The sequence below is a fragment of the Rhineura floridana genome, chromosome 1 (genome assembly GCF_030035675.1).
Source record: "Rhineura floridana isolate rRhiFlo1 chromosome 1, rRhiFlo1.hap2, whole genome shotgun sequence".
Lineage (NCBI taxonomy): Eukaryota > Metazoa > Chordata > Lepidosauria > Squamata > Rhineuridae > Rhineura > Rhineura floridana.
The window spans coordinates 307,561,670-307,577,735 of record NC_084480.1 but is presented as its reverse complement, the minus strand read 5'-3'; the positions used below and the strand labels follow the sequence as shown (position 1 = coordinate 307,577,735).

Genomic DNA, 16,066 nt, shown 5'->3' with positions numbered 1-16,066 from the left:
GCAGCATTTTTGCATAATGTGCCCCATTAAAGTCAATGGGGTTCTGCTTTACGGCAATTTCCGCTTTATGGCGGGGGTCTGGAATGGAACCCGCCATATAAGCGGGGCCCTACTGTAGCAGAAACCAGTAATGATTTGAAACAAATGCTGATGAAAATTAAAGAGGAAATTACAAAAGCAGGACTACAGCTGAACGTCAAGAAGACTAAAGTAATGACAACAGAAGATGTATGTAACTTTAAAGTTGACAATGAGGACATTGAACTTGTCAAGGATTATCAATACCTCGGCAAAGTCATTAACCCAAATGGAGACAGTAGTAAAGAAATCAGAAGCTAGGACTGGGGAGGGCAGCTATGAGAGAACTAGAAAAGGTCCTCAGATGCAAAGATGTATCACTGAACACTAAAGTCAGGATCATTCAACCATGGTATTCCCGATCTTTATGTATGGATGTGAAAGTTGGACAGTGAAAAAAGTGGATAAGAGAAGAATCAACTCATTTGAAATGTGGTGCTGGAGGAGCGCTTTGTGCATACCATGGACGGCAAAAACAACAAATAATTGGGTGTTAGAACAAATTAAACCAGAACTATCACTAGAAGCTAAAATGATGAAACTGAGGTTATCATACTTTGGACACATCATGAGAAGACAGAATTCACTAGAAAAAACAATAATGCTGGGAAAACCAGAAGGGAGTAGAAAAAGAGGAAGGCCAAACAAGAGATGGATTGATTTCATAAAGGAAGCCACAGACCTGAACTTACAAGATCTTAACAGGGTGGATCACGACAGATGCAACTGGAGGTCACTGGACATAGGGTCACCATAAGTCGTAACTGACTTGAAAGCACATAACAACAACAAAAGTTGCTTTGAGACTTTTTTTTGTATAAAATGACTAACAAATAACAAAAACAACTAACAAAAATAATGGGTTGTATCACATTATGTTTTACTCAGAGTAGACTAACTGAAATTAATGGACCTAGCCCTGTTCATTTATTTCAGTGGGTCTACTCCAAAGAGAACTAGCATGGGAGACAACCTACTACTACTACTACTACTACTACTACTACTACTACTACTACTACCACTACTACTACTAGTATTACTATTACTATTACTATTACTATTACTATTACTACTATTTGCAATTCTACAAGCAAACCCCCTTATATTCTTATCATGGAATGGTTTACAGTTTTACCAATGCAACCTGTGATGTTAACTGTAAGTTTACAAGTCCAAGAGAGGAATATATCTGCATCCACAGTGCCCAGGTGGTGGTGCTCTCCATAGATTCTATATACTATTAGTAAAGCTATTATCTAGGAAGGTAAGAAGTTTCCTTATACTGAGTCAGACGATTGGTCCATCTAGCTCAGTATTGTTTATACTGACTGGCAGCAGCTCTCTACGGTGTCAGGCAGGGGACATTTCCAGCCCTACCTGGGGATGCTGAGGACTGAACCTGAGACATTTTGATGAAAAGCAGTTGTTCCACCAATGAGCTACCCCCTTCCCCTTCTGAGTGTGAATTCTTATGCAGCCAAAATTGGCAACATCCACATACAAGAGGGAGGCATCAGAATCTTTAGGGAAGCCTCTAAACTACAGCAATGAACCTCTTTACTTCAAGGTAATAAAAATTACTCACCAATTGTTTGAATAATTGCGTTCTGGACAATTTTCTCATCATTTTCCTTGGTGCTTGCACTGAAGCTGGCACCACTTACCGATCTACGCCTGTCACGTCAAAATCAAAGCTGAAACATAGATGCTTCAGTAAGGGGTTAAACATCTCTAAGACTGTTGGGCCTATGGAGTAACCAAAAGCAATGGCTTTAACTTTTGGGTAAACCAGGATAGGAGGATCTCATATAAATGGCCAACAAAAGAGTCAGTTTTCTAACCATGGACATGCTATGATTCATATGCCCCTGCAATTTGTATGTTCACTTGAGTGGCAAGGGAGCTGTTTCCTAGTGATCAGATTCCATGCTGGTCTATAATGTTGAGGTGCAGAAATGATGTGGGTGGGGAATAGACACAGATCTTTCTCATGCAAAAGTCACCAGGCAAGAAGGAGAAGCATGGCTTGGAATTACTTGTCCATCAGGAAGGAAAAGGTGGTTCTTTCATCCAGACACTGAGATCCCAATTTGGAGCAGTATGTCTCTGAATAACAAGTTACCGGGAATCACAGGAGGGGAGAGCTGCTCTTGCGCTCAGGTCCTACTTGTGGGCTTCCCATGGGCAGATGGCTGGTCACTGTGAGAACAGGATCCTGGACTAGATGGGCCTCTGGACTGATCTTATGTGGTTAAACATTTGATTCTCTTTATGGTGGTCTATTTCAAGTTGCCACTGTCAAGAACGGTGGCATTTTATTTCTTTAGTTTTCTTTAAAAAATAAATCTGAAAAAACTCTCCATAGATTTCAGCAGGGATGTGCAAATCAGTGTTAATTTTGGGCTTTCTCCATCTCTGATTTTTCCATTCTTATGTTCAGTTCTCCACATTTTGACATCAGTTTGCAATAAAAAGTCCTCTTGAAAATTCATCAACATTTTAGTGTTAATTTGTTAATTTCTCCCAAATACATGCATGTTTGTATGCAGTTTTGCCTAATATACATTTTTTTAGCAGAACAATTTCCCCTACTATAATGCATGTGTGTATGTTACAGTAATACCTCTCATTAACGTACTCAATGGGACCAGAGCGAGTACGTAAACCAAAAATGTCCTTAAAGTGAAGCACTACCTTTTAAAACTTTTTTTGCCTCTCTTTCATGCGGAGACTCGAAGTCCCGCGCTAAAGCCTCTGCTGCTGCGCTGCCGTGCCTCCCAACTGATTGCGATTGCGCCTCCCGGCTGATTTGCGGTGGTGCAATTGCGTCTATTTCCACCCCCACGTGCTAAAGCCTCTGCTGCTGCGCTGCGTTTCTGGAGAAATACAGACATATGGAGCATGTACGTTATAGTGAGGCATCGTTAACGTTAAGCGGGGTATGCCTGTATTTGCATTAATGTATGCATTTTATGAATACTTTACCCCAGTATATGCATTTTTGATCACATTGTCGGGAGAGCTGCAGTGCAACTTTCAAAGGATTTCAAAGGATGGCTGTGTTTCGATTCTCATACTGGTTTGGTCAGTGCGAATTGGGCAGGTTTGCCTTTAACTGTGAACTGATTCTGATTTCTCCCCCACCCCTAGGGCAGTATTCAATACTAGTCCTACTCAGAGTAGACTCAATGAAGTGAATAAATATAACTAACTTAGGTTCATTCATTTCAATGGATCTAATCTGAGCAGGTCCCAACTGAATGCAAGCCCTAGTCTTTTGCCCGAGAGACATCCATCAACTTTTTCCCTTAATGGCAGACCCATTTGCCACTTCATTTGGACCTCCAAAATTAAAAGGCAGTTTCTGATGAACAGCAGAAGTGAAAACAGTTTTCCTGCCAGTCTCTGAAAAGCACACACAGCTCTTGCCTTTTCCCCTACCAACCCTTTCCTGTCGTATCACAAGCTATCCATCATCCAGTCCTCCCATGGCTACCCCCAGAATTCCCAGACTTAAATGAAACTGAAACAGTCTAACACAGCCTTTCCCAACTAGTGGGCCACCAGACGTTGTTGGACCACAATTCCCATCTTTCCTGACCATTGGCAATGCTGGCTGAGGCTGATGGGAGTTGTGGTCCAACAACATCTGGAGGCACACTGGTTGGGAAAGGCTAGTCTAACAGCTCTGGAAATGTTGACCAGATTAGCATTCTGCTGCAACTCTCAATTGGGGATGTTCAAAACATTCAGGCCCCTGTGGCCATTTATGTCTTTGTGAACAGTGGCACTGCATGCTCACAATAATTTTTGTGGATATGTTCACCATTCCCCCAAATGCTGACAAGCTAGTATACACATATTGTGCCAGACTAACGTTCATTGTTAGCCAGTCACTGCTTCCAACTGGGAGCAATTTGTGCATGTTCCCAATGAAAATGCACAGGCGAGGCAGTTGGCTCAATTGCACAATAATTGGCTTAACTTTTAAATGAGTCACTGGTTTTTTTACTCCCACTCCCTGCAAATATGGCAATACTTTCACAACTGTTGCTTAATCAGTATATATAACTGCAAGAGCAAACATACAATGTTCTCTTTGGCACTGGAAAATAATGGCTATCCACCGCATTCTTCTAAACATTAAAATAATAAAACAAACAATTGTTTAACATAGGCAAATGAGTCCAGAATCTCAGGGGTTTTTCTTTTTGTTATTAACAGTACACAGCCAGTGAGAAAATACAAAAGCAAGCATTAATATTATCAAAATAATTATAATAAATTCAAGTAATTAAAGTATGGACTTAAACACATGGGACTATTTGCACATGCATGTATGTGTGTGGTTCATCCATCCATATAACAAGCCACCTCTCTCCAGGTTTCCATGGTAAAACATTAAATCTCCGGTATGCTGTTCATTCTACCAAACTGATCATCTCCCAATTTTTTAAAAGCCACAGTTTCCTTAAATCTTAACTGTGCCTTCCAATATTTTGCAGGTATTTGTCTTGCAGCTTTTAAGACATGGCGGCTTGGTGAACATGAGTGTGTGTGGGCTCCGGGACAGGATATCGCAGCCACTTTGCTCCTCTCTGATTGATCAGTTGTTGCGCTGCACTGAGCTAACCCATGGCTGCTCGGCTTAGCGTGTTGTCCAGGCTCGTGGCTTAGCTCTCTCCAGACTAACCAGGAGCTCTAACCAAGGTTTGTCCAATGGTTTACAGCTTGTGGTTTGTCTAGGAGAGCTGAACCACATGTCTGGATTTGGATAACATGCTAAGCCAAGTCATGGCTTACCTTACATTAATCACATCCACACATTCATGCTAAGTCATGGTTTACCTTAATGCGATGTCCAAACCAGGCGCATTTACATGTAATGATAAGCCTGACTTTCTGACTGTTGTGGTTTACTGTGAACATGCAGTGCACCGAGGTGTGCTGCACAATCGCTCCCACTTCACTCTTCTCCTTGCATGAGGAAGGTTTGACTGCTCGTTGCATTCTAACCAGAGACTGTAGCTTGCTTCTCCCTAACAAGCCATGATTAAGACAGTCACCCTTAAGTCATGCATTATTATTGGCTTGCTTACCTTGGCTTGTTAGGAAACAATAAACCACAATTCCTAGCGTAACATTTTGACATAATGCAAAGCCAAGACTTCCTGCTGCTTATGCCAGATGAGGAGTGAAGCAGAAGCTAGTGCACAGAAGTACGCACTAAGAGACTACTTGTTCCCCACAATAAGCCAGGGAAAGGACCATAGCTGAGTGGCAGAACATCTGCTTTGCTTGCAGAAGGTCCCAGGTTCAATCCTTGGCATCTCCAGGTAGGGATGAGAGAGATTCCTGCCTGAAATCCTGGACAGCCACTGCCAGTCAGTGTAGACAATACTGAGCTAGATGGACCAATGGTCCAGCTCATTATAAGGCAGTCTCCTACGTTGCTAGCCTGACTTATGTGTGATTGCAGCCACAGAGAATAAGTTCTAGTTTTTGCACAATTAAGAAAGCGAGAGAGAGGAACTGGGCTCAGCTGCAACTGAAACGTTTAATTAATAACTTTTCAGACCACTTTCCAATATCCAGATGCTCTGCTACCCTGGATATCCACTTCATCTTTACTTTAAATATGGCAGAAAGTTTAGAACAATTTTAAAATCATTCACAGGGAGACAGAGATTTATCAATGCAGGTTGAAACGGAAACACCACCTGTGGAATAGAAATGGAGGTCACTGCAATCATTTGTGTTTGTTCCAAGGAGTCCTGTACTCATTTGGGAGGAAGGGCAGGGCAGAAATCTGATAAATAAATAAACCCCACATTTCAGAGAAATGGATGATATTCCCCTCCTGACCTGCCCCATGACATGGAAGGGAGTAAGTATGTGAGTACCCTTTCCATTCATCTGGTGTCCCAAACCACCTCCAACATTTCTTCATGCCCAAGTGATGATGGATCATACAAAGACAACCAATGCATGTAAAATCCAATGAATGTAGGCCAATATCAAGTGGCTGATTTCCCCAGAAAAAAATTAACCTGGATTCCATTGGCATCATAACACACAGGCTGTATTCAAACATTTGATTTCCACACGAATATGCAGAGATGTCAGAGGTGGGACATGTACATTAGGTGAGCAGGTGTCAATTGTTCCTCTCCACATGAAAGGCCAGATTATGGGAGACATCTTGTCTGCTCCTGCTCAGAATCTTTAACAGTGTGATACTCACCTGTGGAACCCTTTGCAGCAATGGCAACAGTTTGCAGAAGGGCCTGGATGATGCCTGCTTGGACTCGGGCAAAATCTTTCCTGTGAGAATGAAGGTGTGCCAGAATTTCCTGTATCACATGATGAGAGTATTGTGCCTAAAAATTAAAATACTTGTTAATTTCAACTGTAAATTAAAAGCTACTCCCCATGAGCTTTAATTCCAACTGTTCTTTCCTTCTTTCCACATTCTCTTGATCCTGAAAATTGTCTGAGGAGATACCTATCTGATGTTGAGCAAATGTTTCCTGCTATGTGCACAGATTTCTCTCCCTCTCTGTCACCCCCCCCCCAAAAAAATCCTCTGGTTAAGGGCTTATGTATTACGTACCAGAATGAATTATCTTTTTTCTGTATTAATTAATATGAATTAATATCAATGATGAAAAAGATGAACATACCTAATTGTGTAAATGATGGGCTTCGACACAATTGGATTCATGAGGAGTTGGCACCGAGAGCATGATCTTGGGGAAGAGCCATGGTTCAGTGGAGCTGCCTAATGGCCTGACTCAGTGCAAGGCACTTTCTGATATTCTTCCAAAGGTGGTATTAACATACTAAGGGACGGTGGAGAATCATACAGGCAGAGGCAGTTTATATTCTGGACTCAGGCCACTTGGGGCTTTAAATACAAAAATCAAAATATTTTGTTTGTGCCAAGAACCTGAATGGTAGCCAGTGCCAGTCTTTCAAACATAGGTGTTGTGCTCGGGGAGACAAGCTGTTAGGAGACAGGCTGTCACATTTTGCACCAACCGCAGCTTCTGTAGGCTTCTCAAGGGCAGTTCCCACAATTGCTCTCGGACATTTTATTTATTTATAAAAGTACTTGTGTTCTGCAGTTTCACAAAAAATATCAAAATGATTTACAACAAATACACAAACACACACGCGGATACATGCGCAATGAAAACCACACAAAAATTTAAAATCACAATTTACCAGCTAACTGCTTCAGACACTGTTTTCTTAATTGCCTGCATAAGCCTGGTGGCATAGAAAGGTTTTCAGCAAATATTTAAAGATTAAGATAGAAGGCACTGGAAGAGCATTCCACAGGACTAGGGCAATGACACCAATGCTTGGTTTTGTGTCTACGTCAAATGACCTTCACCAGTTTGGGGGCAACCAGTAATGCTTCCCCAGGTGATCTTAGTCGCTGAGTTGGGATATACGGGTTCAGGTGGCTGGCCCCTAATGTACCCTGGACCTAAGTTGTTTAGGGCTTTTGAAATTAATACAAGGACCTTGAATCTGGCTGAGCTGCAGATGGGAAGCCAGTGCAGATGTCTGAACAATGGTGTCGTATGTTGTTGGCCATGTGCCCCCATCAGCAGTCTGGCCCCTACATTCTGCACTACCTGCAACAGTTACCCTGCTGGGATTTGGATTGGAGAAAAAAGTCAAGTCCAAAAGGGATTAATCAGCACTGATGTTAAGCATCTGCTTAAAACAAAATTTACTGCATAGGCAGAGAAAATATTCCACTCCAGCCAAATGAAAGCTGCTTTCCTCAGGAGCCGAATGTTCCAGATTGGGGGGAAAGGAGTGTAGCAACTTTCTCTGGGTTACAGAGCAAGTAAGTATCTGATATTTTCTCATAAGGTTAAGGGGCCTGGTTGCCTTTAGCTACCTTCTATTATTACTGCACAGAAGCTTGAGGGGAGGGGGCTGGCAGAGGAGGAGCCAGCGGAAAGCTCCATGGGATCCTCCTCCCACTCAAGAGCTGCCAGCCTGGCTGAACATGGGCTCTGTCAGGAGCCAGACGCATGAGCTGACCGGAAAGCATCAGCTCTGGCAAACAGACCTCCGGGGGAGTAAGCATTCCCCATAGGCCAAATGGGGCATATTTTACTCTGATGGCCTTTTGGCTGGTGGCATTTGAAGGGGAATTGGGACCCAGGGGAGGGGTCTAAACATGAGGGGGATCTTGCATAAGTCCCCCCCCCAGCTTCTCCCCTGCCACACCTCTGTAAGCCACATTTTCAAGGCTTCTGGAGGCCCTCTTTCCACCAAGCTGGCCATCCACGGCAGACCCCTGGTGGAGCCACATCTCCACCATGGAGGAGGGCTGCTGGTGGCAGAGCCCGGCACAGTCAGGAGTCCGTCGGCACAACAGGCGCGCCACAGCATCCAACTCACCCCAGCCCGGCGGAAAAGTGACTTGGACTGCGCCCTTAAACACTGAGTGATTATTATAAAGAGAAGTAGGCACGTATCTAAGAACATCTGCCTTCTTCGATTTTGTTTTAAATCACAACATTTGAGACCTAAACCTACCTGTATAGAATACATGATGATTTTGAAAATGGAGACAGCAAATTCATTGGGATCCCACAGTCTGTGACGGTCTAAATGTCTAATGAAATAAAGTACAATATAATAAGATAAATTAAATCAAACCACCACAACCCCAAGTGCTGTTTTTCATTATGAACATTAGAACAAGGGGGACTTTTTCCTAACTGTGAGCAAAAATAAGACAGCAATGAAACATGTCTTATGATCCAATCCAAGCCACTGTACTGTACTGGGACTATGGACAGCCAAATCTGTCAATTGTAGTTTCTCTCACTTCCTCACTTTTGCAATCTTAAGTAGAGTTCTCCACATTTTTGCATCAGTTTGTGATTTTTGTTTTTTTAAAAAAGGTCTCATAAAAAGTGCCCATTAACTAGTGCCCGCCCATTCATTTGCCTGTCTGTCCGTTCATCCGTTCATTTATATCCCACCCTTCCTCCCAGAAGGAATCCAGGGCGGCAAACAAAAACACTAAAAACCACTCTAAAACATCTTAAAAACAAGAGACTTTAAAACATAAAACAGAACATCTTTAAAAACATCTTTTTTTAAAAAAGCTTTAAAAACATCTTAAAAGCAATTCCAACACAGACACAGACTGGGATAAGGTTTCTACTTAAAAGGCTTATTGAAAGAGGAAGGTCTTCAGTAGGTGCCAAAAAAATAACAGAGACGGCACCTATCTAAGTTTTAAGGAAAGGGAATTCCAAAGGGTAGGTGTCACTAATGGTCTACTTACTATGTTGTGTGGAGCAGACCTCCTGATAAGATGGTATCTGCAGGAGGCCCCCACCTGCGCAGCACAGTGATCAATGGGGTATATAAGGGGCAAGACGATCTTTCTCCCAATATACATATTTTTTTGCATGCAATTTTGGCTCATATACCCATTTTAGCAAGCAATTTTCTTTTATAATTCATGTTTGTTTGGCATTTTCACCCATGTATTCATTGGAGGCACTGTTTTACAGTGGTTCCGTTCCTATCTCTTGGTAGATATCAACGGGTAGTGTTGGGGGATGAGGTTTCAGACCCTTGGCCCCTCAACTGTGGTGTGCCACAGGGTTCTATCCTCTCTCCCATGCTATTTAACATTTATATGAAACCGCTGGGAGCCATCATCAGGAGTTTTGGGCTGCAGTGTCACCAATATGCGGATGACACGCAGCTCTATCTCTCATTTAAATCTTCACCAGAGTTGGCTGTGGATACCTTGTCCAAGTGCCTGGAGTCCGTAAGTGGATGGATGGGAGAGAACAGGCTGAGGCTGAACCCCGATAAGACTGAGGTATTACTAGTGGGGGACAAGGGAAGGTTGGGTGATTTTGACCTGATACTTAATGGGGTGAGTTTGCCCCTGAAGGACCAGGTCCGCAGTCTCGGGGTCATTTTGGACTCCCAGCTGTCTATGGAGGCTCAGGTTTCTGCAGTGAGCCGGGCAGCTTGGTACCAACTTCATCTAGTACAGAGGCTGCGACCCTATCTTCCCATACATCTGCTCCCATGAGTGATACATGCCCTGATCTCCTCTCGATTAGACTACTGTAATGCGCTCTACGTGGGGTTACCCTTGAAGACGGTCCGGAAACTCCAGCTGGTACAAAACGCGGCAGCACGCTTAATAAAGCAGACCCGCCGCCGCGATCATATCACCCCAGTGTTGATTGAATTACACTGGTTGCCAGTTGTATACCGGGCCCAATTCAAGGTGTTGGTTTTAACCTTTAAAACCCTATACGGTTCCGGCCCAGTTTATCTGAAGGAGCGCCTCCAGTATCACCAAATATGCCGCCAAACAAGATCAGCCTCACAGGACCTTCTCTCGGACCCACCGACTAAGACAGCTAGGTTGGTGCGGGCCAGGGAGATGGCTTTTGCGATCGTGGCCCCCACCCTCTGGAACTTACTTCCCTTTGACCTTCGGCATGCCCCCTCCCTGTTGACTTTTCGCCGAGCCTTGAAGACCTGGCTCTTCAGGCAGGCCTATGGGATCTCTGGGGTGGGTTAGCTTTTACACTGTATTAATGTAAGATGGTCTTCAGATGAGATGTTATGATATTAATAATGTGATGATTATGTATATGAGCAGATTGTATTTTATATTGTATTTTATATTGTAAGTCGCCCAGAGTGTCCGTTCAGTCGGACAGATGGGCATCTGCTAAATAAAATTTTATTATTATTATTATTATTATTTTACATGCACTTTAGACAGACAGACAAATTATTTGGCTAAATGACTGCATCACATTATCTGAAGTATACATTCTGAAGGATAGCTAAGTTTTGGTTCACAGATTGTTTCAGGAAGTACAAATTAAGTAGATTCACATTAAATGCAAACTGAACTGAATTCCTCCTCCATTCTAGCTGAATGTGATTGGTTGTAAGCTTCTAACAATGGTTCAATAGGATAACCAATCGTTTAGGTGATATACCCTCAGCATCCCCCACAAAAACAGGGACTACCTGGTCAATTCTGTACTGCAGCTCCTTTGAGTGCAATTCCAAATGTGTGATTGCAATTCCAAATGTGTGATTGCGATTCCAAATGTGTGATTGCAGAGGCCATTTCTTTTTCTTCCTTTTTTAACCCCCCCCCAAACAGATCTTCTACTCACGCAAAAACTGGTCGGACAGCATGGTTCATGTTGCCATAGGTTGCTCAGCGCAGCAGTCCTCTGAAACGGTTCTCAGCTAGCACAGATGGGTTTTCCTCTTTTTCTCCTCCTGAGGGTGATGAAGGCGGGAAGATCCGACTGAAACAAAACCATTCACTCTGGTTATTTGAAATGTACCCATGTACAGGGTTGTGTACAACAAAGTCATGCTGTTAGTGCAAGGTCTTCCACTAGTGCAACAGGACTTCCTCTCCCCTTCCCAAACACCCCCTGTGCCCCCCCCAAAGTTGTTCTAAGGGGTTGCCCCAACCCTCCAGGGAAGATTTGGGGGAATGAGGGAAGTCCCATTGCACAGGCAGCAGTCCTTGTGCTCCTGCGGCCATTTTGTCGAATACAACCCAGACACAATATCCTGACATGTCACCTCCATTGTGTTCTCAGTTGTCTGCCTCCACAAATTGAAGGGTGACTGTCAGTAGCAGGGAGTCTCTTTGCCTTATGTAGGTTCCTTGTACATTTGGATTAGGTCACTATTGAAGCCCCCAAAACAGCAGCACTCTTGAGATGGACAAATTTGCCAGTTTTGGTTTCTCAGTTTTCCAAACTTAAGCTCAGTTCTCCACAATTGTGGGCCTCACACAAATTTGATAGCATTCTAGTGTACATTTGTTAAACATATTTTTGTATGCAGACTTGCCTAATACACACATTTTTTTTGCTAGCAATGTCCTCTATTATAATGCATTTTTAAATTTCACTTATACAGGCATGCATTTTAATACACAGCTCCCCATAACACACACATCTGTTTACATGTTGTTTGGCTGGAGAGCTGCATCAGCAAATACAGAGGGGTGCAAATGTCAAAGAAGAGGAAATTTCCCACTGTTTCAGGAAGTGTAAATTAGGGAGGTTCACATTAAAATCCTGCTTGAGTGCAGATGGAGACAAACTCCTGGTGGATGCAATTACACACTGTTAAGTGCCTATGGTAAGCTGTATTTAGGGGCAGTGAGGGCAGCAAAAAAACAATATTTTGCTGCCACTGTCAAATCATCAATCTGCCACCCAGCGGAGCTCTTCAGAATTGTCCAGGGACTATTACACGCTGGCCCCAAGGACATGGTAGATCCATCTGAGGCCCACTGTAATGAATTCGCTAGGCACTTCCAGGATATAATCTTTAGCATCTGCCAGGACTCAGACTCCAGTGTTCTAGCAGGTGAATCAAGCGAGGTATCCAGAGCACAGACTTGTCCCGATTTCTTGGATGAGTTTCAGTTGGTGCAGCTTGATGACATTGACAAGGTGCTTAGGTTCGTGCAGCCACTTCTGTGCTGGATCCTTGCCCTTCTTGGCTAATAAAAGCTAGCAGGGATGGAACAGCCGGCTGGGCCAGGGAAGTGATTAATGCCTCTCTGCAAGAGGGGGTGATCCCTGGTTGCTTGAAAGAGGCGGTACTGAGACCACTCCTGAAGAAACCCTCCCTGGAGCCAGAAAATCTTAATAACTATAGGCCAGTAGCAAATGTTCCATTCCTGGGCAAGGTCCTTGAATGAGTGGTGGCAGGCCAGCTCCAGACACTCTTGGATGAGACAGATTATCTGGATCCATTTCAGTCGGGTTTCAGGCCTGGTTTTGGCATGGAAATAGCCTTGGTCGCCCTGTATGATGACCTCAGTTGGGAGAGAGACAGGGGGATGAAGTGTCAGCAGTAAGCTGATGATACCCAGCTCTATTTCTCAGTAACATCCTAGCAAGACAGAGGCGCTGTGTGTTGGTGGTTCCCGAGTTCAGATAATTGATCAGTTGCCTGCTTTGAATGGGGTCATACTCCTTCTGAGAGAGCAGGTTTGTAGTCTGGGAGTGCTCTTGAATCCATCTTTGTCACTAGAGGCCCAGGTGACCTCTGTGGCTAGGAGTGCCTTTTACCATCTTTGGCTGGTAAGACAACTGTGGCTGTTTCTGAACTGGGATAGCCTCTCCACTGTTGTTCATGCACTGGTAACCTCCAGGCAAGTGCACTCTACGTGAGGTTGCCCTTGAGGTTGGTCCGGAAGCTGCAGCTGGTGCAAAATGCAGTGGGGCAACTGCTCACTGGGGCAGGATATTGCCAACATGTCACCCCGCTGCTGAAAGGTTTGGACTAGCTGCCCATTAGCTACTGGGCCAAGTTCAAGGTTCTGGTTTTGGTGTACAAAGCCCTATGCAGCTTGGGACCAGGATACCTGAAAAATCATCTCACCCCTTATATACCCAGTCGATCACTGTGCTCTGCAGGTGAGGGCCTCCTGCAGAAACCATCTTATCAGGAGGTCTGTTCTGCACAACATAGGAAATAGGCCTTTAGTGCTTTGGCACCTACTCTTTGGAATTCCCTCCCCTTAAATATTAGACAGGCACCATCTCTGTTATCTTTTCGGCACCTACTGAAGACCTTCCTCTTTCAACAAGCCTTTTAAGTTGAGACCTTATCCCAGTCTGTGTCAGTGTTGGAATTGCTTTTAACATGTTTTTAAAGCTTTTAAAAAATATATATTTTTAAAGATGTTTTGTTTTAACATATTTTAAAGTCTGTTTTTAAGATGTTTTAGAGGTTTTTTAGTGTTTTAGTTTGCCACCCTGGGCTCCTATTGGAAGAAAGGGTGGGATATAAACAACAACAACAATATATGCATACAAGGTAAAGAATGTCAAGAGCTTTGGAATTGAGACGGTCCAAATCTTTCGTGCAAAATGGAAAGGTCAAGTGTTCTACTCTAAAACATGCCGATTTTAAATGTCCATTTTGCAGTGATTCAGATCAGAATATCCTATAGCATTCTGGGACTTGTGACTTTCCAAACAACAATTACAAGCCTCTGATGCTGAAAAAGTAAAATCACAGTGCTATGCCTTTCCAATAACTGGAGAAGCTTTTAGCACATAAGCTATTACTCAAAATCACAGCACAAAATCCATGAGTCTCCGAGTAAGGTCAACTATTTAGAAAGCTTGTAGGCGGTCAATCATTCAGAAATTCCACTTTATATAATTTGGGTAGGGGTATAGGTTAGCCACTTTGCTCTCATCTCCAGCTGAAGGAAAGCCAAACTGTGCGTTAAACTATTTGTTCTGGCTCAAACTAGATGTTAAAACACAGATTACCAGTACATGTAATATTTTTCAAACAGGCCTTTTTGTTTTAATGAAAAACAGCCTCCAAAGGCTGTAATCTTCAGTAGAGGATCAGCCATAGAAGGGATGCTTAACTCTTTCCCTGCTGACAATTTCTCCCACTCAGAGGATTGTATCCAACGTAGTGCTAAGTGAACACTCCATCAGCATAAGGATTTCTGCTTGCACAAAGGAATGTTCTCTCCCTCTCTTTCCCCTGCATACCCCTTTGGTCCATCTAGCTGAGTACTATCTACACTGACTGGCAGTGGCTCTCCATGGTTTCAGGCAGGAGCCTCTCCCAGCCGTACCTAGAGATGCCGGGGGATTGAACCTGGGACCTTCTGCATACAAGGCAGATGCTCTACCACTGAGCTAAGGCCCCTGGCTTTCAATATGGTGAATGAAGCCATCTTATTTTGAGCCAGGCCATTGGTCAATCTAGCCCAGTATTGCCTGCACTGACTGACAATGGCTCCTCAGGGTTTCTGGTAGAAGCTATTCCCCCAGGGCTAGCTGAAGGTGCCAAGGATTGAACCTGGGACCTTCTGCATGCAAAGCAGATACTCTACCATGGAATGAAAGGTCGATTTACCTCTGGTCGGTTTGGGGGAAATTCCTGTCTAAAACCCTGGAGTGCTGCTGTCAGTATAGGCTATGATGAGCTGGATGGATCAGTTATATGGTCCAGTAGAAGTCACCTTCCAGTGCTCCCGTGATGGTGGGCTTGGGAGTCTCTACCCTGACTAGGGCTGCCAGGCTCCTCCAAGAGGTCTTTTGTCTCTTTAAAAGTTGTGCAGGGGAAAGGGAGAATTCCACCTGGTGGTTTTTCCCATTACAGCGTTGCAAGGACACCTGCACTTGGTTGACTTTCTCTTCTCCTAAAGATACAGGATCAGTCTCAGGCCCTGAACCTGGCAACCCTAACCCTGATGTACAGCCATGTCCTCAACGATTTCTCATGCTAGACATCTCCATTATATGGTAATCTATCGACTATATTTAGGATGCTTTTGGGGGGAAAAACACCCTGGGCTCCTGCTGGGAAGAAGGGTGAGATATAAATCAAATAATAAATAAATAAACAAATAAATGAATGAATAAATGAATAAATAATAATAATAATAAATGAGGTGCCAGTACTCATACTTTGCTAAATGGGTGCCAGCACAAAATGGTTGCTTTGGGGAGCAAAAAAAGAGGAAAGAGGTGCTGGTACTCTGTATCAGTGAGTCCCGTCACAAAACAACAACCCTGATTATGACTTAATGCAACTCCATGCCAGACATTTATTCCACTTTAAACAGTCATAGCTTCCCCCAAAGAATCCTGGGAAGTGTAGTTTGTGAAGGGTGCTGAGAGGAGACCATTGTTCCCCTCACAGAGCTACAATCCCCAGAAGAGGGGCAGACTGTTCAACCACTCTGGCCACTGGAGCTCTGTCAGAGGAATAGGAGTCTCCCAACAACTCTCAGCACCCTTCACAAACTACACTTCCCAGGATTCTTTGGCGGAAGCCATGACTAATTAAAGTGGAATAAATGTCTGGCACAGGTGTGGCTTAAGATACTTCATCAAACTGGGGTACTATTCAGAGTTGTTGTTTCTTAAGAAGACACATAGCA

General features: G+C 43.7%; 1 protein-coding gene across 1 annotated transcript in view; it reads right to left on the bottom strand.

Moving 5' to 3' along the window:
* Positions 1-16,066, bottom strand: part of EFR3A (EFR3 homolog A) — a 78,730-nt gene that overhangs the window by 35,890 nt on the left and 26,774 nt on the right. The window contains 5 exon segments of the mRNA XM_061611837.1: positions 1,664-1,744; positions 1,747-1,824; positions 6,323-6,458; positions 8,644-8,722; positions 11,286-11,423. Coding sequence (XP_061467821.1) covers positions 1,664-1,744; positions 1,747-1,824; positions 6,323-6,458; positions 8,644-8,722; positions 11,286-11,423 — 512 coding nt within the window.